Here is a 22,690-nt window from a genome sequence, read left to right as displayed (position 1 = left end):
TCCCTGATTAACTCCCAATGCCTCGGTTAGGTCAACCTGATGGCCGCCCCTAGCATTTATGTGTTCATACAAGTTGCCGTGTGACCTTAAGCCAGCAACTTCTCTGGGCCCATTTTCTTATCTATAAAATGGGGATTCAATACCCTCTCTCCCTCCTCCTTAGATTGTTATCCCCAATGGGACGGGGACTGTGTCTGACCTGATTAACTTGTCTCTACCCCAGTTATCCCGTCTGTAATTTTAGTTTTCATCTTTCCCTGTGGGCTAAAAGTTCCCCGTGGGCAGGGATTCCATCTACCCGACTCGATTACAGTGGACTTTTCCAATGGGAGGCGGGCCCGAAGCAGGGTGGCCTCGTGGAAAGAGCTCGGGCCTGGTTGTCAGAAGGACCTGGGCTCTAATCTCTGCTCTGCCACTTGTGGGACTTTGGGCAAGTCGCTTAATTTCTCCTCTGCTTCAGTTATGCTTCAGTCCGCTTCAGTTATCTCCTCTGTAAAATGGGGATTAAGACTGTGAACCCTATGTGGGACGGGGATTACGCCCATCCCGATTATCTTCTATCCACCCCGGCATTTATTTCGGTGCCTGGCACTCAGTAAGTGCTTAATATCTTAAAAAGAAAAAAAAAGCTGTGCTGCGGCGGGGGCTGGGGACTCTGTTCCAGGGGAGAAAGCCTTGCTAAGGTACCTCCCAACCCGCCGGTGCCATCGTCCCGGACCCCGATGTCAGTCAGTCCGTCGAACGTAGCGAGGCTCAGTGGAAAGAGCACGGGCTTGGGAGTCAGAGGTCATGAGTTCGAATCCCCGCTCTGCCACTTGTGAGCTGTGTGACTGTGGGCAAGTCACTTAACATCTCTGAGCCTCAGTTACCTCATCTGTAAAATGGGGATTAACTGTGAGCCTCATGGGGGACAACCTGATGACCCTGTATCTACCCCAGCGCTCAGAACAGTGCTCGGCACTTAGTAAGCGCTTAACAAATACCAACATTATTATTATTATTATTACTGTGTGCGGAGCACTGTACTAAGTGCTTGGGAGAGTATACTAGAAGAGACATTCCCTGACCATCACGACCAGTGCAGCAGCTGGTGGGCGAAGCTGGGGCGCTGCGGGTCCGGCCCTCGGCCACTTTGCCCCTTCCCAGATGTTACACCCAAACGGGGCTCCCCGGAATGGGGACCGGCCGGGGCGTCACCCCAACCCTCTCACCCACACCCCCCCTCGGAGCCGGGGTTAACCGGCAAGGCACGAGAGAAACTCGGGGAAGAAAAACAAAGTTTCACCGGGCAGAAACAATGAGCCAAGCGGCAGGACGGGCCCGGGGACCGGGATTGGGGGAGAGGGTCCGCCTCCGGATCCGCGGAGGGGAGGGATTCGGAAAGCCCGGGGGGTTGAGGGGAAGGGGAAACGGGGGTGCGGAGGAGAAGGCCCGGCCGAGATGTCCGCCCCGACTGTGCGACGTGTCAGCGGCCCGGGCCGGTCCTGGGCGGCCGGGACGGGCCGGGCCTGGCCAGGGGGCGGCGACCGAGGCGGGGGTGGGCAGGGGAGAGGGGAGGAGAAGCCCGCTACCTTGTTGGTGGGCACGGAGCGGAGGCGCCTGAAGATGGCCAGGATGTCCTGCTTGGTGGGGTCGCCCATCGTCCCCGGGGAGCGGCGGCGGCGGGCGGGCGGAGCGGGAGGAGGAGGGGGAGAAGGAGAAGGAGGAGGAGGAGGAGGAGGAGGAGGAGGGAGGGAGGAGGCGGGGCCCAGGAGGAGTCGCCTCGCGCCGGCCCGCGCATGCGCCCGCCTCCCCGCGCGCGGCCCCGCCGGCCGCCACATCGACGGGGCCGCCCCGCGTGACCGCCCGCGTGACCCGCGGCGCGCGCGCCCCCGTCCGGCCCGCCGCGAGGAGGTGGGGGCCCGAGGGGGGCCGTTGGGCCACGCCCCCGCGTGGGCGGGGCGCGGGGAGGAGAGGCCCCGTCTGCGCACGAAGGACGAGAAGAAGAAGAAAGGAAAGGAAAGGAAAGGAAAGGAAAGGAAAGGAAAGGAAAGGAAAGGAAAGGAAAGGAAAGGAAAGGAAAGGAAAGGAAAGGAAAGGAAAGGAAAGGAAGAAAGAGGAGGGAAAGGAGGGAGGAGGAGGAGGAGGAGGAGGACGGGCAGGCGGGACCCCTCTCGGCCGTCTCTTCTGCTGCTCAGCTCCTCACTCTCCCCCGTTCACACCTATCCCACCGTCGACCCCTGGCTCACATCCTCCCGCTGTCTTGGAACGCCCTCCCTCCTCACCTCCGACAAACTCACTCTCTTCCCCTCTTCAAAGCCCTACTGAGAGCTCACCTCCTCCAACAGGCCTTCCCAGACTCAGCCCTCCCCTTTTCCCTCCGCTCCTCCCCCTTCCCCTCACCTAAACCCCCTTTCCCTCTGCTCCTCCCCCTCCCCTCAGCACTTGTACTTATTTGTATCTATTTTATTACCCTATTTATTTTGCTAATGAGGTGTCCGTCCCCTTGATTCTATTGTGATTTTGTTGTCTTGCTTTTGTCCGTCCGTCTCCCCCGATTAGACTGTGAGCCCGTCGTTGGGCAGGGATGGTCTCTATCTGTTGCCGAATTGTCCATTCCAAGCGCTTAGTTCAGTGCTCTGCACAGAGGAAGCGCTCAATAAATATTATTGAATGAATGAATGGAGCGCGATGCCAGGGCGGCCGTCAAACCCTCCGCCCCCGCCCTCCGTTTCCTGCTGCTTTGCCCATCGCCACGCGGCTGGTCGGGGTGCTGTTGGGGTAATAATAATCATCATAATGATGGCACTGGTTAAGCGCTTACTACGTGCAAAGTGCTGTTCTAAACTCCGGGAGGATACAAGATGATCAGGTTGTCCCATGTGGGGCTCACAGTCTTCATCCCCATTTTACAGATGAGATCACTGAAGCATCGAGATTAATAATAACGTTGGTATTTGTTAAGCGCTTACTATGTGCAGAGCACTGTTCCAAGCGCTGGGGTAGATTTACAGGGTAATCAGGTTGTCCCACGTGAGGCTCACAGTCTTCATCCCCATTTTACAGATGAGGTCACTGAGGCCCCGAGAAGTGAAGTGACTTGCCCGGTCATCCAGTTGACCAGAGGCAGAGCTGGGATTTGAACCCATCACCTCTGGCTCCCCGGCCCGTGCTTTTTTCACTGAGCCACGCTGGTAGCAAAACGTTGTAACCAATCAGTGGTACCTAATTGAGCACTCTACAGGGGCACAGCCTTGTACTAAGCGCTTGGGCGCATACGATATAACAGAGGTGGTAGAGCCCTTCCCTGCCCACCACGAGTTTAGAGTCAAGAGGAAGGTAGAGTTAAGCTCTGCTACCGATAAAGATTTTGGGGTGTGGCTTCCGGGCTGCAGGCTGACCCCTGGAAATGGTTTACAAATCATCTGCATATCTTCTGGGGTGTTGGCCTCCAGGGCTCTACCCTCTGCATACTGCTGTACACTAAGACTTTGGATGACGTGCGAAGGCTGGTGAGTTCCATCAGCACACTTCCAAGAGCTTACAATCTGGAGGACTAAAATCTCTGAAAATCATCTTCCCCACTTTCTGTTTCTCCTTGCAGAGATTGTGTCTGCCAACTCTACTGTACTCTCCCAAGCATTTAGTACAATGCTCTGCACACAATCTAATCCCACCTCCGCCACTTGTCTGCTACATGGCCTTGGGCAAGCCACTTAACTTCCCTGTGCCTCAGTTACCTCATCTGTAAAATGTGGAGAAAGACTGAGCTCCAACTGGGACAAATGACTACCTTGTATCTATAATAATTGTATGTGCTAAGCATTTACCATGTGCCAGGCACTATTCTAAGCGCTGGGGTAGATACAACATATTGTTGTTGGGTGTAGTCCCTGACCCACAAAGGGCTCATGGTGTTAATCCCCACTTTACAGATGAGAGAACTGAAGCACAGAAAAGCAAAGTGACTTGCCCAAGGTCATAGAGCAGACAAATGGCAGAGCAGAGATTAGAACCCAGGTCCTTCTGACTTCCGGGCCCATTCTCTATCCACTAGGCCACATTGCTTCCCTGCTGCATATAAGTTCCATAAGGGTAGGGTTCATGTCTGCAGTCTCTTTCAGAGAAGCAGCAAGGCCTGGTGGCAAGAGCACAGGTTTGGGAATCAAGAGGTTGTGGGTTCTAATCCCAGCTCTGCCACTTGTCTGCTGTGACTTTGGGAAAGTCACTTAACTTCCCTATGCCTTAGTTACCTCATCTGTAAAATGGAGATTGAGACTGTGAGCCCCACGTGGGACCACCTGATTACCTTGTATTTACCCTAGTGCTTAGAGAAGTGCTTGGCACATAGGAAGCGCTTATCAAATACCATAATTATTATTACTGTACAGTTCAAAGTTCTCAATACAGTGTTCTGCCCACCACAGATGCTCAGTAAACTCTTGGACAGGAACCACACCCTTCCTCCCTCCCTCCACACGCCCCCCCCCCCCCCAGGCCCAAATCTACTGCTGAGGCTGGCCCTCTGACCCAGGGAGCTTGGGTGGGGGGACAGGACGGGGATACGAGGGAGACAGTGTGAATGATCCAGTGACTGGCCCAAGGTCGACCAGGCCACTAATTAAGGTGCAGAGGCGATATCAGAACTGAGTCTCCAAGCTTCTTCTGAGTCATGTTTTTGCACTCTGCACACTGAATGGTCTGTATGAGGCTAAGTATTTAGTACAGTGCATTGCATACAGTAAGTGTCCAATACCATTCATTGTGTGAGAAGTAGAGGGTACTTGGCCCACAAAGAGGGGGAATGGGCTTGTGATGTAACCCCCAGAAACCAAGGACAGAGCCTCTAGCCCTGTGAACCCCTGGGGAAGCTCAGAGAGGGAGGTTAGAGCCCAGGTAGGGGGTCCAAGGACCCAAAAGGAGAAGCAGGATCCAGCAGGAGTTGGAGTAACCAGGATGCTGCTGACTCATTTATCATTGTGAGATTCAGTGACGTTGGCCCACTCGATGGTGGGGATGCACGTGAGTGGAAAAGGCAGGGCCCTCCGAGGAGGAGAAAGTTGACCGTTGGCGAGTTAGAACAGGCCCACCTTGAAGACCCTGAAACTGGACACGAGCATTCAGAAAAGCCCCTGAACCCTGCAAAAGCCTCAGAGGGTGAGGCCAGAACAAAACTAAGGCACTGGGAGCTGTGCGGCGCAGCATCTGCCAACCGTCTGCTGGATGACCATGGGCAAAGCACCTTGGGTAGTCAGGGCTCCTGGCCCCCAGAGGGTTCACACTCTATCAGAGCCCTCTTTTGCAGTAGAGGAAACTGAGGCCCAGAAAGGAAAAGTAGCTTGCTTTGGGGCACCGTCCCCAAGGACCAAAGAGTCGCTGGTCGTGCCTGTTGGCAACTGATATGATCTTCAGTGCCCATCTACTAGGGAGAGCCCCATGCCAAGTGGGATGATTCCCAGACTCTGAGATGGAGCAGAGGGAGGAGGGCGGGCACAGATGCTCCCCACCTGGATGGACACATCCTTCCTGCAAGGGCGGCCCAGCAATCAGGAAAAGTCCCCACCCGGGGCCGCGGGGATCGGGGGGCAAGGACTCAATGGGTCTTAGCTGCAAACTGGGTCATCCTCGGTATGGCCAGCGGGGGAGCGGGAGGGGTCTGAGTTCTCACTCCCACACCCTGGCCAGGCCAAAGTGCACTGACCACTGGACTGGGATAACAGGGCACCGCTGACTGGTTGTAAACTCGTCCATGTGGAAAATAAAACCATGAGGCAAATTCCAGCTTCATGACTATTCTCAAATGCCCAGGACAGGGTGCTATCTACAGCAGGCACTCGGTACTGAAGTCTGTTCCTGGGAGGTGCCCAAGACAGAGCCAGGACATCAGTAAATCCCATGGTGATCTTGAGCAGCAGGAGGCATCGAGGGGGATGTGGCCTCTCGGTAGCGGCACACAACTGGCCTTGAGCCCCAGCTGTACCCAAGCCCTCCCGGAACCCGATCCAGCCCACGAGATAGCGCGCTGAACAATACGTGCGCGTGTGTGTCCTGCCTCTGCCTGACTGCCTACCCCCAACCTGAACCTTTCCCTCCCCCGATCCCTACCCCATCCCTTGGGGACTTGTGAGGCCCAGACCCCTTACCCTGAACCGTGCCCAGAGGCGCCGGACGATGGAGGGTTGGCTCGCTCACTCTCTCATTCTCGTGCATGCTCACGCCAGCAAGATCAACTGTTTATTAGTTTTCTAAAATACTATACAATCCACGGAGAGGCACCCACACAGAAAAGTTGGGACAATTTTTGGTAAATCTGAAGTTTCCCGGACAGTCCGTTGCCAACTTCCACTCCCCCAGCAGTATGCCAGGCTCCCTGGAAACGGAGGGAAATACATATCCTGAGAGCTCCCTCAGCCAACGGCCGAGCTGCGATATTTTCCCGACACCAAATATAGGTTCTTCTCCCACCCTGATCAGTGTAGCGTCCTGATGAAATAAAGCTACTCACCTGGTCATGATTTCAATGCTTTTTTTTCATACGACAGACTCTTGAGCTACGGATAAGACTCAGTTTTTAAGCTGATCGTAAACGTCGACTTTTCACGATATTTAAATACGACTGTAATTAGCAACTGCCAGCTAGATGGAGAAGCGTTTGCAGCACGGGGCTGGGACATCCACAGAGGGACGGACGCTAATCTAGAATTGGATCCACAGCTGCCAGAGGGTAAAAGCCCTCACCTCATTGCACTGTTAGAGACGATTCTCCATTCTGCAACAGCAGATCTCGCGGAGACCAAATGTGCCTTAATCCAACAGACTTGAAGCAGTCTTTAAATTGAACCCACGGTCAAAGGCTTTTAACTTAAATGACAGTAGACATGCTCTTTAGGCTTCCGAATATCAAATTATGCACACACGCGAGCGTGCGCACGCATTCACAGAAACATAACAAAATGTCTAATAAAAAGCATCTTAGTCTATTTTACAGTCGCTTGGAGAGTTAGAATTCACTCCCCATTTACCTTCCAAATCACAGATAAAGTTGTGAATAAGCTTGCAGAGGGGCAAAGTTTGAAGCAAGAATAGGGAGGAAATGGTTGGAAACTGCCTGACTTTTCTGAGTGCTACTCAAGATTATTCTGGAAGCTCACATTTAAATGCCCCAAATAACTAAACGGCATCCGCCAAACTCCAAGCTAATCTCCGCCAGGTTTCCTGCTACAACCATCGGCAACAGGCACCCTGGCCACTCCCAGCACAGCCGGGGCCGGGAGGATTCTCATTCGTCGGCGACTGTGGATGGGAATCGGGGTCATAATTTAAGTGCCGGGGAAAGGAAGAACAAGCATAAAAAAGTGTAACCGTCCACAGCCTTTAAATAAAAGCACGCACAGACACCCCTGACACAGCCCAGATGCTTGCACGACTCTCTAGAGATCCACGTTGTCAGTCGGCTGAAAGGACCCCAGTGAGGGCCGCCGGGAGGGATGCAGGGGGCTGAGGAAGGGAAGCAGAGACTCAACACAAACCGACGATTCAAAGCCACGCGGGAGTGGGGGCGGGGGGTGGGATGTCCAGGTGCTGTGCTATGTCCCACTGGCCCAGCTGCCAGCCCAATCAGAACCCACCGCTCGCCCCCTGCGAGAGCAGGAACACTCCTCCTTCTCCTCCTCCTCCTCCCAGGAAGGAGCCCGACTGCTCCGGCGGCAACAAGCTGGCACCCCCGCCCCCCGGGGCCCGTGCCCGGTCACTGGATCGCTTCGACGTAGTTCGCCGGGTAGAGGCCGACTTGTCCGCCGTCCAAGCGTCCTTTGCACCACCCTTGCTCGTCCTCATCCTCTATTTTGGTCAGCTCGTCCCCTGGAGAGAAAGGGGGGCAGTTTCAGACCCAGCAGGGCCAACGTCGACCACAGCTCCGGACCCTCCCTACCCCCTAAGGCCGCTCGGCTCCATTCCGGTCACAGCTAGATCCCTGGCAGCACTGCTGTATGGCCTGTCTTCCGGGTCTTTGGGATCCACAAAGACCATAGGCCTGGTCTTGTCCCACAGCTCCCAGTACCAGCGGGCTCTCCCACAGAAGGGACGGGGCCGCCCTGGGGCTCAACGGACAGGCTAAGAGCTTCGTGAGGCCCCGGGCCAGTCTGTAGCCCTTATCGCCCCCAGCCACCAGACCTGGCCGGATGAGATGGTTGGGGGAGGGGGGCGTGGGGGGGAGAGGGGGAATTCAGGGGCTGGCCGCTATCCCAATGAGATGCTTGAAAATCCCCCAAGCACTCAGATGGAGGACACTCTGGCCAGGTGAAGTATCAGCACTATAGCACGATTGTGATTTCTTGTAAATCACTGAATGACACAAAACTAGAAAGGAGGAACAGTGAGTGGGGCCGCCACGGTGTGACCTGCGGAGCGACCTTGGGAGGGAAGGGGGTTTCCAGTGAGCTCCCCGCCACTGCCATGGCTGGGAGAAGGAAGGGGTGGGCACAGCTGGCTTGCCAACGTGCTAACACCCCGGGTCCAAAAGGGGCCAGATCCCCACCTACCGGCCTTGAAGCTCAGCTCATCGTGCTCTTGGCCTTCATAATCGTAGAGAGCCCGGACCCGCAGCTCCGTCGCCGGAGCGGAGTCCTCGTCGAACGGGTTGGAGTCCCCGTTGGCGTCCGTGGAGGAGAAGGGGTTGTTGGTCTCATCGTCTGACCACTCGGTGGGGTAGCTCTGGGTCTTCTCGTAGCTGCTAACGCTGGAAGAAAGGGCAGATGGTCACGTTCCGGGCCCGGGGCCCAGATCCACCCAGGTCACGGCCCCGAGAGCGGCCAGCGTTAGTGCCGGGCAGAGGCGCCACCCAGCTCGGCCGACCCCGGGTAGGCGGGCGGACAGGCCGGAAAGGCAAAAGCGCCAGGGCGCGGGAGGGCACCCGGGCCACACCCCCAGCCCCGGCCCGCCAAACCTGCTAGGAGCAGAGCAGCTGTTGGAGAAAGCCTGACGTGAGCGGTCCCAGCGGAAGATGGGACGGAAGCCAAGCTCCCGGGGAAAGGCGCAGGCCGGACCGTCAGAGAAGGCGGCCCGGCCACCTGGCGTTCTGGACGAGCCTTCGGAAATGAGTGCGGCTTAGAGAGAAGACCCGAGACAAAGTGCTCGCCAGCCGGTAGGTCGGCTGGCCGGGGTTAGTCCTCGCCCAGTGCCCTGGGGCCACGCCAGGCCCTAGGGGGCCGGGGAGGCAGCCCTGGTGGCTGAGATAGTGTCGGTTAGTTTTGCAGCATGGCTCGCCAGTGCCTGGACCGCATGCAGTGCTCGCAGGCTGCGGGACCGCCCCCAGAGAGCGGTCTGGAGAGAGGAAGGGCAGGTATGGAAACAGAGAATTGACAGTTCACCAACTTTTTGGGTTTATTGTCCTCCTTCTCACTGACAGTACTTCCCGTGTCGTCCTCGTCTTCAAAGGGGTTGTAACTCGGTGGGCCTGACTGGGCTGGATTACCTGGGACGCTAAGATGGCTAGTTGGGGGAGAGAGAGAGCATTAAGGCGACGCTGTCTCCCCAAGCCCCCCAACGTAGACTGACGGACCTGCACCCGATCCTGGAAGGGTCGCAGCTTACCCTCTCCCCCCCAGCCCAGAGCCCCAACTCTGTCCAACCGAGCTTTCTGCTGAGGGCCCAGTCCGGCCAGCTCAGGCCACTCTGGGCATCCGCCACCACAGGGGAATGGGCAGCAGTGGAGCCGGCCAATCCCTGCCTGGGCCTCGCTGGACAGGAGGAGACAGGAACATCTTTCGGTGCCGCTCCCCTGCCCCCTTGCTTCATGGTGGTGGCCAGTGATGGCTGGCCCTCAGGCTCCTGCCCACAGGCCCGGGTTTCCAGCCCTTCCCCCTTCTCCTGTCCCCATGGGCTTGCAGTCTCGGCGAGCCGACCACATGGTCACGGGGTGGTCATTCCCGCTCTGAGCTGAGAGCTCTCCTCCCAGATCCACACAGGCCCTTCTAATAATAATAATGTTGGTATTCTAGGGTTTGGCTCCCCACATGTCCCCTAGGGCAGAGAGTGCCCGGCTCAGGCTGTTCTAGGACACTGGGGGAACGGGACCCAGATACATTGTTCTGGGGTTCAGCTCTCCCTATGCCCTCTGGGGGAATTGGGAACACCAGACCCAGACATGCTGTTCTGGGACTCAGTTCACCCCACTCCCCAAGGACTCTGAGTGCCAAATGCAGACTTGTGGTTCTGGCATTCTGTTCCCTTCCCTGGGACTTCTGTGAGCTCTGGACCCAGACATGTTGTTGTGGGGTTCAGCCCCCACCTCTGAGTCACTATCTGTGCCAGACCCAAACTCGTGTTCAGTTCTCCCTCACTGGGACACTGTTAGCATCAGACCCAGGCTCATGGTCCTGGGTTCGGTTCCGCTCCAACGGGACACCGTGTGCCCTGTGGTGGGGATCCAGGGCAGAGCACCCCACACCCAGGCCAGAGGCCATGCCCTGCCTCGCCTCCATTGGGCTCCCCAGGTAGGTGGTTCTTTCTGGGCGTCACCAACCAGTGGGTCCCCATCTCCCCTTGGAGCAGCTCCTAGTGGGTCTCATCAGGGCCTGGAGAGGAAGACAGAGAGCGGAGGGGGATGCCATGGGCCTACCAGACCCCTGTGGGAGTAGGGGCATAGAAGGGGATGCTGTAGCACAGTCCTGCCCTCAGGGGTGAGGGTGAGGATGACCTGAGAGAAACCACACCCTCTCCAATGGCCAAAGGGCAGCCTCCGATCTGCTCTGAGAGAAGCATCTGGTCTTGCCAGGCCTCTGAAGAGAAGACTTCGGCCCAGACTTGAATCTGGGTGCTCCTGAATATTATCAGCCCCTTCCTCTCAACCCCGCCTTCCCCACATCACATGCCACACTTCACACGTGGCGCCCCACGGATGGGCCACTCTCTGGCCACCCCCAAACACCACCGCCACTCACCGACAGATGCCCGTTGTTCTGCAGCAGGACAGGACCGTTCCACCCACCACCCAAAGTACTCTTCTTGACTTCTCTGGCTCTTTTAACCCCAGGTCCAGTCTGCAATCCACTCTTGCCGGTTCTTCCTCCACCACATTCCTGGATCCCTGCTTTCCTCTCCATCCAAATGGTCACCATCCTGTCTGAGCACTTGTCCCACTTCATATTCACTACCGCAACTGCCTCCTCGCTGACCTCCCTGCCTCCAGCCTCTCCCTTCTGCAGCCCATACTTCACTCTAGTGTCCAGATCATCATTCTAAAAAAAACATCCTGCACACGTCTCCCCACTCCCACAAAACCTCCGGCAGTTGCCCATCCATCTCCGCGACAACTTCTGACCATGGCTTTAAAGCCCTCAATCAGCTCTCTCCCTCCTCATCCTTGCTCTCCTCTGGCTACGCCCTCAGCTGGCCCGCTTCTTTCCCTGTGCTTCGATCTGGTCCGGCCACCGATCAGCTAATAGGGACTCCGAGTTGGCCCCCAAGGTGCAGAGGCCCTGCTTGGGGTCTGGTGAGGCCTGAGACTGGGACTGATTTGGAACTTCATGGGTTACGGTCTTAAACCCCAGGGTCCTGCCATTTGTCGCCCGGCCCAGAACTGGCCACGTGGCACCACCCAAAAACAACCCAGCAGGCCCCCTGCTCTGGGCCTTGCCCTGGCTAATGGACCTAGGTACTCTTAACTCACAGATTATTGATTTTAGAAGCAAAGGTCCCATACCCACTGTTTCTCCAGATGTTCAAACCCCAAGTTGGACAAACAGCCCTGGGCCCAGGTGGACCTGGAAGGTCCAGACAGGTGACTGGATGTGCATCAGAACCTGAGAACACAAGGCGGTTTAGTCTAGATGGCCACCTGCCTCCCAAAATGTCCAGGGTCCGACGCCTAGAGCAGGTGATCAAGCTGCATACAGACCCTGCCCACCTTGGGCTGAGAACCACTGTAGGGTTCTGCTCATTAAATGGCAGTGATGCCAGCCTGTCCCAGCTTCCAACACACCTAGAACTGCCCCCTCCCTGAACTCAACCTGGCAGCCCCCCTCCCATCTTTCACGGTGGCATTAGGGGGCCGGGTGAGGAGCAGAGGGACCAGGAGGAACCAGGCAGTGTTTCCTCATGGCCCCCCTGGGGTGACACCCAAGTCGGAGCCATGCTGGTCCCCAAAAGGGGCTCCTTGTCTGTCCTTCAGGGACTCTCCCTGAAAAAGCCTCCCCAAACTAAACTGGCTACCTGTTCCCCAGAAGAGGCGTGCCTGAAGGCAACCCCATGTCCCACCTGCTTTCCCAGGAAACCCGGGGGGGGGGGAGGGGTGTGTGTGTGTGTGTGTGTGTGTGTGTTTTGCAGTGGGGATGGCAGCATTCCCTTAAAAAGAAGACGCATCCTGGCTCCCCGTGGCAAGATCCCAGGCCACAGCCACGAGGACCCAGCTGCGTGCTGACCTGCCATGCTTGTTGGGCGGCACCTGGTCTCCAGTCTGGCTGATGCCCGTCAGGGTCACACCGTCCGCGGCCTTCTTCTTCTCTCGCCGGCTCAGGGTGCGGTTCAGATCAGCTGACCACTCCTGCCCGGCAGTAGAGGGGAGGACAGAGAGCGGAAGGTCAGTTTTCAGCAAAATGATTTTCCCACTGAAAGATCTCAGAGCACCTGCTGCTTGATGTGCCAGCCCACCCACAGTCTGGTGGGCCTGGGGGGCAGACTGCTCGTGGAATGGAGGTTTCCAAAGGAAAACCCACCTCAGCTTCACTGACCGCCCCCACCCCGGTAACAGGCTTGAGGATCCTTGATCCGACAGGGATTCTCTGAGGTGCCTGGGGTCGTGAATGTGGAATTAGAATTCCAGTCACAGACTGTGCAATGGATGAGGTCTGAGTCTGAATCCATATGGCCCAGAATCCGCATGGGTTTTGGGCAGGGTCAGCATGCTAATCATAAAACACACACTTACTTCATCCTTGTGGCATGGAAAGTAAGAAAAATCATTCAATTAGTAATACTCCAACATGAAACTGAAATGTCCTCAGTCTAGTCCCAGGAGTGACCGTAATCTCGAGTTAGTTACTTCTTCAAGGTTAGTAAATGCAACCCTCCTGCGTCTTGTCCATGAGTGTCAGTGATTGCCACCCCTCAGTCCTGTTCCCAGGGTCAGTGGATGCAGCCCCTGAGTCCTATCTTTGGGGGTCTGTGACCATGGTCCCTGAGTCAATGACCACGACCCCCTCGGTCTTGTCCCCAGGACCACTGACTGTGACCCCCTCAGACCTGTCCCTGGAGCCATTGATTGTGACCCCTTCAGACCTGTCCCCAGGGTCAGTGACCATGATACCCCCCCACCGCCCTAAGACCTATCCCCTGGGTCAATGAAAACAACCCCCTTGGTCCTATCCACTGGATCAGTGACCGCAAGCCAGAGTCCCGTCCTTAGGGTTTGTAAATACGACTCCAAGTCCCGTCCTTTACATCAGTGACCATTATGCCCTGTGTCCTGTCCTTGGTGCCCGTGACCGCAACTCTCTCAGTCCTGTCCCCAGGATCAGCAACCTCGACCCCTTGGTCCTGCCCCCGGCATTAGAGACCACACCCCAACTGGGTTGATCAATATCTCATTTGGGCGGGGGCACTTCTCTGGAACAGAGAGCAGGGTTCCCAATGACTCCAAAAGGGAATTCTGGCTGACTCAGGATTTGATGGGGAAGAGAGTTCCTCCGGATGGATAACAAAGGCCAGTCCAGGGGAAAACTTGGGACACAGAAGAAACTTAGGCTGAGGACTAATGGTTATTATTGGGGAATGCAAAGTCTGAGGTCAGAACAGCCAGCGGGGGCCAGAGCATCCACCCAGGGAATATCCAGCCTGGGGCCCTGATGTCTATGCAGCCCGGGAGCTCAGTCGGCTCAGGGCTGCTCGCTCGCTCTCTGTGGGGCCAAGACAATGCAGACCGACCCCTGGGCAGGCAGGGGCCATGGTTGACGTGGGACAACCTGATCGATACCGGCGACCACCCAGGGCTCGGCACACAGTGAGTGCCGAGTCCACACTGTCATCAATTCACTTGATAGCTAACTTCTTGGCAAAGCCAGGTCTCCCCCAAGGATGGAGGATGCCTGGGGAAAGAGCAGGCCCTCACCTCAAACTGAGGCCAGTTCATCGACATTCCTGGGCCGTGATTAGCTCGGAACCACCGCAGATCTTCCACCGCATCAGCTGCTTTGATGCTCTGTTCCATGTCACGATAGATGGTTTTGTAGCTTTGAGAAATAGACATAGAAAGCTTTTCTCTCCAAGGGCATTTCATCAAAAGGAGACAGAAGACTCCAAAACATTTGAGGGCCAGATGATCAAAATCTTATCATTTGGTGTATAGCCTTGGGTGGGCCAGAAAAACTGGCCACTGAGTTAAAAATGAGGACGGGATGGGAGGAGATTGAGGGGACCAGGAGGGGCTGGTAGGGATTTACCTGACAGCATTGGACAGGTCTAGATGTTTCTGAACTTCCAGCAACACTTCCCGGAAAAAACGTAAGCGCTTCTCCTCAAACTGCTGGCACTGTTCAAACATCTGCTCCATGTTTTCCATGTACTGGGGGGTGCCTTGGTCGAGCTCTTTCAGGGATTTCTCATACTTTTCTTTGGTCTGAAAGGAAACCAAACCATACGGTCAAAATTACCTCCCAGGGAGGGGGGTTGTCTTCTGCTGGCACCCTAGGCTAACTTTCAACCAACCTCCTCATCATCGTGGGTATTTACTGAATGTCTGCAGTGCCAGCACTTGGGGAGAAAATGGGTCTATCCAAACACATGTAATGACAAAAAAGGAGCACCAAAATGGCAGCGGGGAGGGGAGGGAGAGAAAAAGACTCAGGTGATAGAGAGGACTCAAGGGCTAGTTGCCCTGCTCTACATTATTCTTCATTTTGGTCTTAATCTACCTGTCTCTAGATGATCAGGTTGATCAATCAATCAATCCTGGCCTCTCCTCTGACTGCACCTCCCTGATTAACAAAAATGACCTTCATTCATTCATTAATTCAATCGTATTTATTGAGTTTTTACTGTGTGCAGAGCACTGTATTAAGTGCTTAGAAAGTACAATTCAGCAATAAAGAGAGGCAATCCCGGCCCACATCGGGCTTACAGTCTAGAAGGTGGGAGACAGACATCAAAACAAATAAACAGGCCTTCCTAGGGCCCCAGGGCTGAGGGGTCTCAGGGATTTTCACAGCACTGGTCCTTTGGGAAGGGGACTCCTGCTCTTGGGAGGAGCCCCACTTCTCTGGGTGAGAAGAGGACTTTTCTGCACTATGCCATTCCCAAAGGGTTCCTGAAGGCAGAGTTGAAGCTCGGGGCCATCCCGGTGGCCTCTGTGGCACTGGCTGATCTCAAAGCCAGAGGTGGTCTCCCTGCATGGCCAGGTGTGGGGTGGGAAGAACATGTAAGCCCGCTGTGGGCAGGGACTGTCTCTCTTTATCGCTTTATTGTACTTTCCAAGCGCTTAATACAGTGCTCTGCATCCAGTAAACACTCAATAACTATGATCTAATGAATGAATGAATTAGGTCCTTAGTGGAGCAGGCTGGCTGGCCCAATCTTCACTTGACTCTTTGCACTCTGCGTTGGGGGGAGAGGGACAAGTTGAGGAGACCTGAATGTGAGCCAGCTACTAAGGACGCTCAGGGGTGGGGTCAGAAGTTGGAGATGACCCAAAGGGACAGAGTACTACTTGGCACGGGTGGCTGTTGCGGGGAGGGGGCAGAAAGAAGAAGGGCTGAGAGACTGGGTTATAGCTGTAAGAAAACCGTTTCCTCGTCTCCGCCGGCCAATGGGTCAACGCCAACATTTCTGAAGTCAGGAGGAAACAGTGGAACTCAGTGCTTCACTCAGGGCATTCTGGTTTGGCCTCTGGTTATCGACTTGAGAGAGGGGAAAGCTGAAATCGGCAGAGGTGAGGGAGGTGGTAGGGGTTCCGACTTTAGACCCTCTGGCTGGCCCTACGCTCTCCACGATATCCCACGGCCCGGAGAATCCCCTGGAAAAAAAGTGGAAGATGAGTGTTTCCACTGAGCTCATGGTGAAGAAGGAGCATGGTGAAGGGAAGCAGCATGGCTCAGTGGAAAGAGCACGGGCTTTGGAGTCAGAGGTCATGGGTTCTAATCCCGGCTCGGCCACTTGTCAGCTTGGTGACTGTGGGCAAGTCACTTCACTTCTCTGTGCCTCATTTCCCTCATCTGTAAAATAGGGATTAAGACTGTGAGCCCCACGTGGGACAACCTGACTCCCCTGTGTCTACCCCAGCGCTTAGAACAGTGCTCGGCACATAGTAGGCGCTTAACAAATACCGACATTATTATTATTAAGGAGGAGCCTCATGTTTACAATGAAACTGCAGTGTGGGGGAGAGACATACAATGGCCGCTCCCCTGCCACGGCCTGCTCCCACCAGGAGGGGGCGATCTACTGCTGTCTGCCCAGAGAATTTCCAGAATTCTCTTTAGGACCACTCTGGTGGTCTGGTCGCTCACCTTTGCCAGCTGAGGGAGGGGAGACGGGTTCCAGCCCTGGTTCTAGGGATGACTTTTCTTAATCACTTTAATATGTTTAAAGAGTCTTATTTTTTTTTAAAAGAAGCAGCGTGGCTCAGTGGAAAGGGCACGGGCTGGGAAGTCAGAGGTCATGGGTTCAAATCCCAGCTTTGCCGCTTGTCAGCTGTGTGACTTTGGGCAAGTCACTTGACTTCTCTGTGCCTCAGTTCCCTCATCTGTAAAATGGGCGTTAAGACCCTTAGCCCCACGTGGGACAACCTGATCACCTTGTATCCTCCCTAGTGCTTAGAATAGTGCTTCACACATAGTAAGCGCTTAACAAATGCCATCATTATTATTAAACCATGTAGTTTCAGCAGTTTCCTCCCCTGCCCTCTGCAAAAAACAAAACGAACGCCCCCCACCCCCCAAAAGAAACCCAACCCCCACCCCCACCCAAAAAACCAGAATAGCAAAAACAATCTCAGCTTTTCCAAGTGGATAGACCCTGGGCCTGGGAGTCAGAAGACCTGGATTCTTATCTCGATTCTACCAGTTGCCTGCTGTTTGGGCTTGGGAGATTCACTTGGCTGTGTTTCAGTTTCCTCATCTGTCAAATGGAGATTACCTCTTCTCCTTCCTACTTACATCACGAGCTCCATGAGTGACACCCAGGCTCAGGTCCAACCTGCTTATCTCAAATTTGCTCTAGTGCTTAGTTCAGTGCTGGGCACATATGGCTTGAGAAATACCACACTAATCACTCTTATTAACTTCCACGTTGGGTGTCCGTAGCCTAAAGAAGGCTCCAGAAGCCACCAAGGTGAGCATTACTCTTCCCCTGCTGCCTGTAGCTTTTCCAGACCCCGAACTCTCATCTCCTCCGGCACACACATATTCGTGCGCCCTAACAGTGGGACTCGGGGGGCAGGGTACTGTCCTGGGAGCTAAAGGACAGCCGGCCACCATAGGGAGTCCTATTAGTAGTCAACCTGGGTAATTCTTGGAGACCGGCAAGGCTACCGGGCAGGAGTCCTCTCCTGGCAAGGCCCCATCCAGTAGGGTGTGAAGCAAGAGATCTAAGCAGTCAGTGCTTCTCATTTTCTAAATGGGCAGCAGTCCAGCACACAGATACCAACGGCCCAAAAGCCGCCATCCAATAAAGACACTGGAACCTACAGAGCACGGCAGCCCTGACGGGTCTCTTCGGGCCTTGACCAGAGAGAGATGCGTGGTTTCACAGATGCCACTTGTTCTCACAAAAATCGACTTCTCCACTCTGTGTGGGGGGGGGGGGGGCCAAACATCATCGAACCCAGCAGATGGGACACTGGGAGTCGTTCTGAGAAATGATCTCCGCACCAGCTCCTTCCGAGTTTCCTTAGCATGAACCACACAAGACCAGAGAGGCTTCTGGTTCCAGCTTTGTAAAACCTATCCTGGCCAGTCAGGAAGTCTGCTCTCTGTCCTGCCCTGATGGGCTGCACACCCGTCCCGCCTCAGGGAAACGCCATTCAGACGGCGTGGCGCACAGGGCCAGCTCGGACTCCGCCAACGCACACACATCTACCTTCAAAACATCCTGTTTGCACTTTTCCACTTTGTCCTGTAGCTTTTTCAGTTGCTCGGGATTGAGGGAAGGGTCTGCCTTGCTATTCGTTTCCCTTGATATCGCCAACTTCTCCTCTTTGCAAGCAGCATGGTAGGCTTTCTTCGCAGCCTCCACCTAAGGGCAGAATTTTAAACATCATCACATTTCCAGCTGCTGGAAACTTCTCACCGCGCTTCCAGGCCTTGACCTATGACAGTGGGAGGCAAACAGACGGCAAGAGGTGTCAAGAGACAGGGGTTTTCTTTCTATTAGTTACTGCTGGCCAGCCCACGGGAAAGAATATTACCATCTGATGAGCTGGAAAATGCCAGCTGGGAAGAAGAAAGAGAGGAGAAGCAGCTTCGGAGTTAGAGCAGGAGAGCAGAAGAGGGAGGCAAGACACTACCTTGTATGGGTCTGTATGGAAGAATGAAAGGTGGCCACAGACGTCAGGGAGGTACTTAGTACTTAGGTAGAGGAGAAGGGCTGAAGAGGCAGTAACAGGTGGGAGAGGGGAAAGGGTGCGGAGATGAGCAATTAATCGGGGAAGACTTCCTGAAGGAGATGAGATGTAAAGGGGAAGGGGGTTTCAGTCAGCTCAGGGCTGCTCTCTCCCTGTTGTGCTGAAACAACCCAAACGGACCCCAGGGGGAAGGTGTGAGCAAGTGGTTGAGAGTATAAGAGATGAGAATTAGGCACAGTGAGCAGGCTGGATTTCAGAGGAGTGAAGTATGTAAGCTAGGTTGTGGTGGGAGGGGAGCGAGAATAGGTGGGGGGCGAAGGGGGAGGAGAGAGAGAGAAAGAGAGAGCGAGTGCTAGCTGATGGAATGTTTTGAAGCCAAAGGTCAGCAGTTTCTGCTTGACTGGAAAGGAATGGGTATCTGTGGACAGATTTTGAGGAATGGGGAGACCTGTGTAGAGCCATTCTGGAAAAATGGATTGGCCAGCAGAGTGAAGTATGGGCTGGAGAGGGCAACGCAGGAGGCCGGGGGATGAGGGGTGGGGTCAGCAAGAGGGCTGGGGCAGTAGTTGAGAAAGGAGATAACCAGCACCTGGACGTGGGTGACGGAAGGGAAGAGGGAGGGGAAAGATTTTGGAGATGTTACAGAGAAAAACCCGACAGGCGTGGGGGCTGAAAGAGAGGGAGGAGCTGAGGACAGTGTGGAACCAGGAGTGGGTGAGCACCTCCTTCAGCTTCTTGGCCCAGGGCTTTTGGGCCTTTCTGAACCCATCCTCAGCCTCTTTGGTTTCCTTGAAGCCTCCCATCATCTGCTTGTGGAACACCTCCTTCTGCCAGTTCTTGATCTTCTCAAAATCCTCATTCATCAAGGATCCCTTCACGTCGAGATGGAGCTCACTGACTTTTTCAGCCTCTACCATCACAGCATTCCATGCTTTCTCCACTGACCCGTACTGAGGCCCTGGGCACACACAGGCGGAGCAGGATAGGGCAGAGGAGAGAGGAGTGGAGAGGAGAGGGGAGAGATGTTCAGCCTACAGTTCAGTTGCGCCGACCAGGCTAGGTGGACTTTGCCACATTCGAAGGTGGTCACCACCGCCCCACTGCCCGTGGTTACGTAATCCCCTTAGGCCCCAGACCAGCTGCCTTGATCCCGGACTCTGTGTCTGCCCGAGGCCAAAAGGCCGATGGTTGGGACCCCTGAGGATCCTGCTTTCTGGACTAAAAGGAAGGAAAGGCAGAACCTGTGCTCCTGGCCTTGTACCCGGATCAATTATGGGTGGAAGAGGGATTGAGAGACAGTCTGTTTCCAGAAGTTTGGGGGGGTGGGTGGTCTTCATACCATCAATGGCTCCAGCTGTGTTTCCCAAATGTCTGAAAGTTAGGAAGGAGATTTCCTGGGGGCCAGGTGCCAATGGAGCAAGACTTGTTTCCCCCAGTTTCCAAAGGATTTGTGGGAAACGGCCTTGGCTGGTGGGGGGCGGAAAGAGGGAGAGCAGGGCCATGGGGAGGCATTTTGAGTTAAGTGTGGGTATAGTCCAGATAATCCACAAAGGGAGAAGAGAGACCTAAAGTCTCTACCAAAATAACCTTTATGTCCCACCTTTAATTTTCAGAAGGCACAGAATCATCCTTCTATGCTTTTAAAAAGAAAGTAATTGAGCTAGGAAGATTTTGTAATGGTATTTGTTAAGCACTAACTACATGCCAGGCACTATACTAAGCGCTGGGTTAGACACAAGTTGATCAGGCTAGAAGCAGTCCATGTCCCATATAGGACTCACACTCAATTCCCATTTTACAGATGAGGTAACTAAAACACTGAAAAGTTAAGTGACTTACCCAAGGTCACAGAGCAGACAAGTAGCAGAACTGGAATAAGAACCCAGGCTTTTTTTTTTTTTTTTTTTACTTCTAGGCCCATGCTCTCCATTTTGAGCCCAGTATATCTCCGATGTCAGCCCAGCCCCATCCTGGTCTCAGTCCAGGCCCCGGCCCCAACCCATCGGAGCCCCTGAAGTATTTATAGTGCAGCCACCCTGCAGCCCTGCCTGAACCCCACACCTGCCGCCACCACCAATCTCTAACAATCTGAGGCGGGTGAAAGGAAGAGCGGTGTGCTCGGCCAGAAACAATCCTTACTTCATTAACCATCTTACATCCAGAACCTTAATGGGCTACTGTGGGGAGGGGAAAAGGTGGGGGGCAGTTCTGCGGGGTTGAGGGGGGTGTCACAGAAGGAAACTGGAGCCTGGCTAAGCTACATGCCCCCGGGTCTGCTTCCCCGGCCACCCACCTCCACCCCTGCCCTCCCGGTCAACAGTACAAGTCTCCTCCCTCTGAAGGGGCCACTCTCTCAGGCACGTGCCCGTGGGGCCAACCTTTCTCCACCAGCTGCCTCCAGCGCTTGGCCCATTCGGTGAGCTGCTGGGCGTAGGCCTTCTCGATCCTCGCCCGCTCATGAAGGCAGTTCATGAGGTCGTTGCACAGCCGGTGGCCATCATCGATTCTCTTGACCGTCCGCTTGTAGTTCCCAACCTGCAAAACAGACATGCTGGGTGAGGGACACCGGCTGGCACGTGAACGCAGAAAGTCCAACGCTCAGCTGTCTGCTGTGGGAGAAGGGGCCGCTGCTTGCTCTAACACAGCATGGCCTGCTGCTAACTTTTATATAGCATGGCAAGTCTCACTAGACTGCAAGCTTCTTGAGGGCAAGGATTGTGTCTACTCGCTCTATGGTACTCTCCCAAGCGCCTAGTACAGTGCTCTGCATACAGGAGGCTGAAAACCCCTTAACAGCAGGGATCGTGTGCTCAGTACAGTGCTCTGCACACAGTAGACTGAAAACTCATAAGGGCAGGGATCATGTCTACTAACTCTATGTTACTCTCCCAAGAGCTCAGTACAGTTCTCTGCACATAGTAGACCGTAAACTCGTTGAGGGCAGGGATCAATGTCAACCAGCTCTTTGGTATTCTCCCAAGCGCCTAGAACACGATCTGCACCCATTGGGCACCCAGTGAATATTATCGGTTGGGAAGCTCAGGAGAACTCCTAGCCATTGTTCCCAGCCAGGCTGACCGGGGGCGGACTGATTGGGGGGCCGGGGGTGTAAGTTTCCTAGGGAATTTTTCCCGTTGGGCTCATTCTGGGACCGGTGGTCTCTGAGGACAGAAACCTAATGGGACAGTCATTCTCTTTCTGGCCTTGTAAATCCACTTCACAGAAGACAGAATTATCTGTGTTTCAATGCTGGATGGCGTGGGAACAGCTGAGGTGTAATCTCATAAATCGATGTATGTAAACATGTCCCACTTTAAGAAATTCCAAGGCCACGTGGGCCTGCAATATCACACTTGGGAGAACCAGGAAACCAACAGTTCTCCCTGAGTCCTCCCCGAGTAGCTTGTTGAGAAGCAGTGTTGCTTAATGGTTAGGGTACGGGCCTGGGAGCCAGAAGGACCTGGGTTCTAATCTGAATCCACCACATGTCTGGTGTGTGACCTTGGGCAAGTCATTTCACTTCTCTTCACTCTGGAACTCAGTTACCTTATCTGAAAAATGGGGATTAAGAGCGTGAGCCCCAAGTGGGACAGGGACTGTGCCCAACCTGCTTAATTTGTATCTATCTACCCCAGTGCTTAGAACAGTGTTGGGCACATAAGTGCTTATCAAGTACTATTATTATTATTAGAAATGAAAACTCAAATCGCTGCTAATGCATCTCCACAAAGGAAAACCAAGAGGAGGCTGGCTGAAACAGAAAAGCTGAACTTGAAGTTTCAGCTTCAAACATCAGACTTAGTTAAGGAAGGATCAGTAAGCGTTTTCACAACCACTTTAAGAACCATCCCAGACTCTCGTGCTAAAAATAGGGCTCTGCTTCATGTTGAAATTTACACAAGGGCCAGAGACACCCGCGGAGCTCCTCGCTCGGCCCTGTGGACTCGGTGTTCAGAAGCTGAGGCCCAGGCCCAAGGCCCGACTCAAAGACGATTTCTCTCTTTATCTCCTTAGATTTGATTGCATCTGGGGGTTAAACCAAATTTTATTGGGCATCCAAAAGTCAGAACCAGCTGTTTGTCACCTACCATCCCCCATCCTGACCCATCTCAGGGGAAAGCCCTGAAAGAGGAAATGGGACTTTTGACCACAAGGGACGCT

The 22,690-nt window shown here is 54.6% G+C and overlaps 2 protein-coding genes across 8 annotated transcripts in view; both read right to left on the bottom strand.

Moving 5' to 3' along the window:
• Positions 1 to 1,690, bottom strand: part of ARFGAP3 (ADP ribosylation factor GTPase activating protein 3) — a 31,564-nt gene extending 29,874 nt beyond the window's left edge. The window contains exon 1 of one of the 2 annotated variants that reach the window (XM_029078774.2): positions 1,572 to 1,690. In XM_029078774.2, coding sequence (XP_028934607.1) covers positions 1,572 to 1,640 — 69 coding nt within the window. In that variant the 5' untranslated portion in view covers positions 1,641 to 1,690. The remainder of the gene's footprint in view (positions 1 to 1,571) is intronic. The other variant, XM_029078773.2, reaches the window with a different exon arrangement.
• Positions 1,691 to 6,184: 4,494 nt separating this feature from the next.
• The window catches only part of PACSIN2 (protein kinase C and casein kinase substrate in neurons 2), a 74,080-nt gene continuing 57,574 nt past the window's right edge, over positions 6,185 to 22,690 (bottom strand). For 3 of the 6 annotated variants that reach the window (XM_029079094.2, XM_029079095.2, XM_029079093.2), the window contains exons 3-12: positions 20,908 to 21,064; positions 19,252 to 19,487; positions 18,046 to 18,201; positions 14,415 to 14,590; positions 14,084 to 14,204; positions 12,905 to 12,910; positions 12,399 to 12,520; positions 9,352 to 9,468; positions 8,520 to 8,716; positions 6,185 to 7,839 (exon numbers count right to left, since the gene is read on the bottom strand). In XM_029079094.2, coding sequence (XP_028934927.1) covers positions 7,727 to 7,839; positions 8,520 to 8,716; positions 9,352 to 9,468; positions 12,399 to 12,520; positions 12,905 to 12,910; positions 14,084 to 14,204; positions 14,415 to 14,590; positions 18,046 to 18,201; positions 19,252 to 19,487; positions 20,908 to 21,064 — 1,401 coding nt within the window. In that variant the 3' untranslated portion in view covers positions 6,185 to 7,726. The remainder of the gene's footprint in view (positions 7,840 to 8,519; positions 8,717 to 9,351; positions 9,469 to 12,398; positions 12,521 to 12,904; positions 12,911 to 14,083; positions 14,205 to 14,414; positions 14,591 to 18,045; positions 18,202 to 19,251; positions 19,488 to 20,907; positions 21,065 to 22,690) is intronic. The other 3 variants (XM_029079096.2, XM_029079097.2, XM_029079098.2) reach the window with 3 other exon arrangements.

The sequence above is a fragment of the Ornithorhynchus anatinus genome, chromosome 14, assembly GCF_004115215.2.
Source record: "Ornithorhynchus anatinus isolate Pmale09 chromosome 14, mOrnAna1.pri.v4, whole genome shotgun sequence".
NCBI classification, from domain to species: domain Eukaryota; kingdom Metazoa; phylum Chordata; class Mammalia; order Monotremata; family Ornithorhynchidae; genus Ornithorhynchus; species Ornithorhynchus anatinus.
Note: the sequence above shows the minus strand (reverse complement) of the source record. Positions and strands in the feature narration are given on the sequence as shown.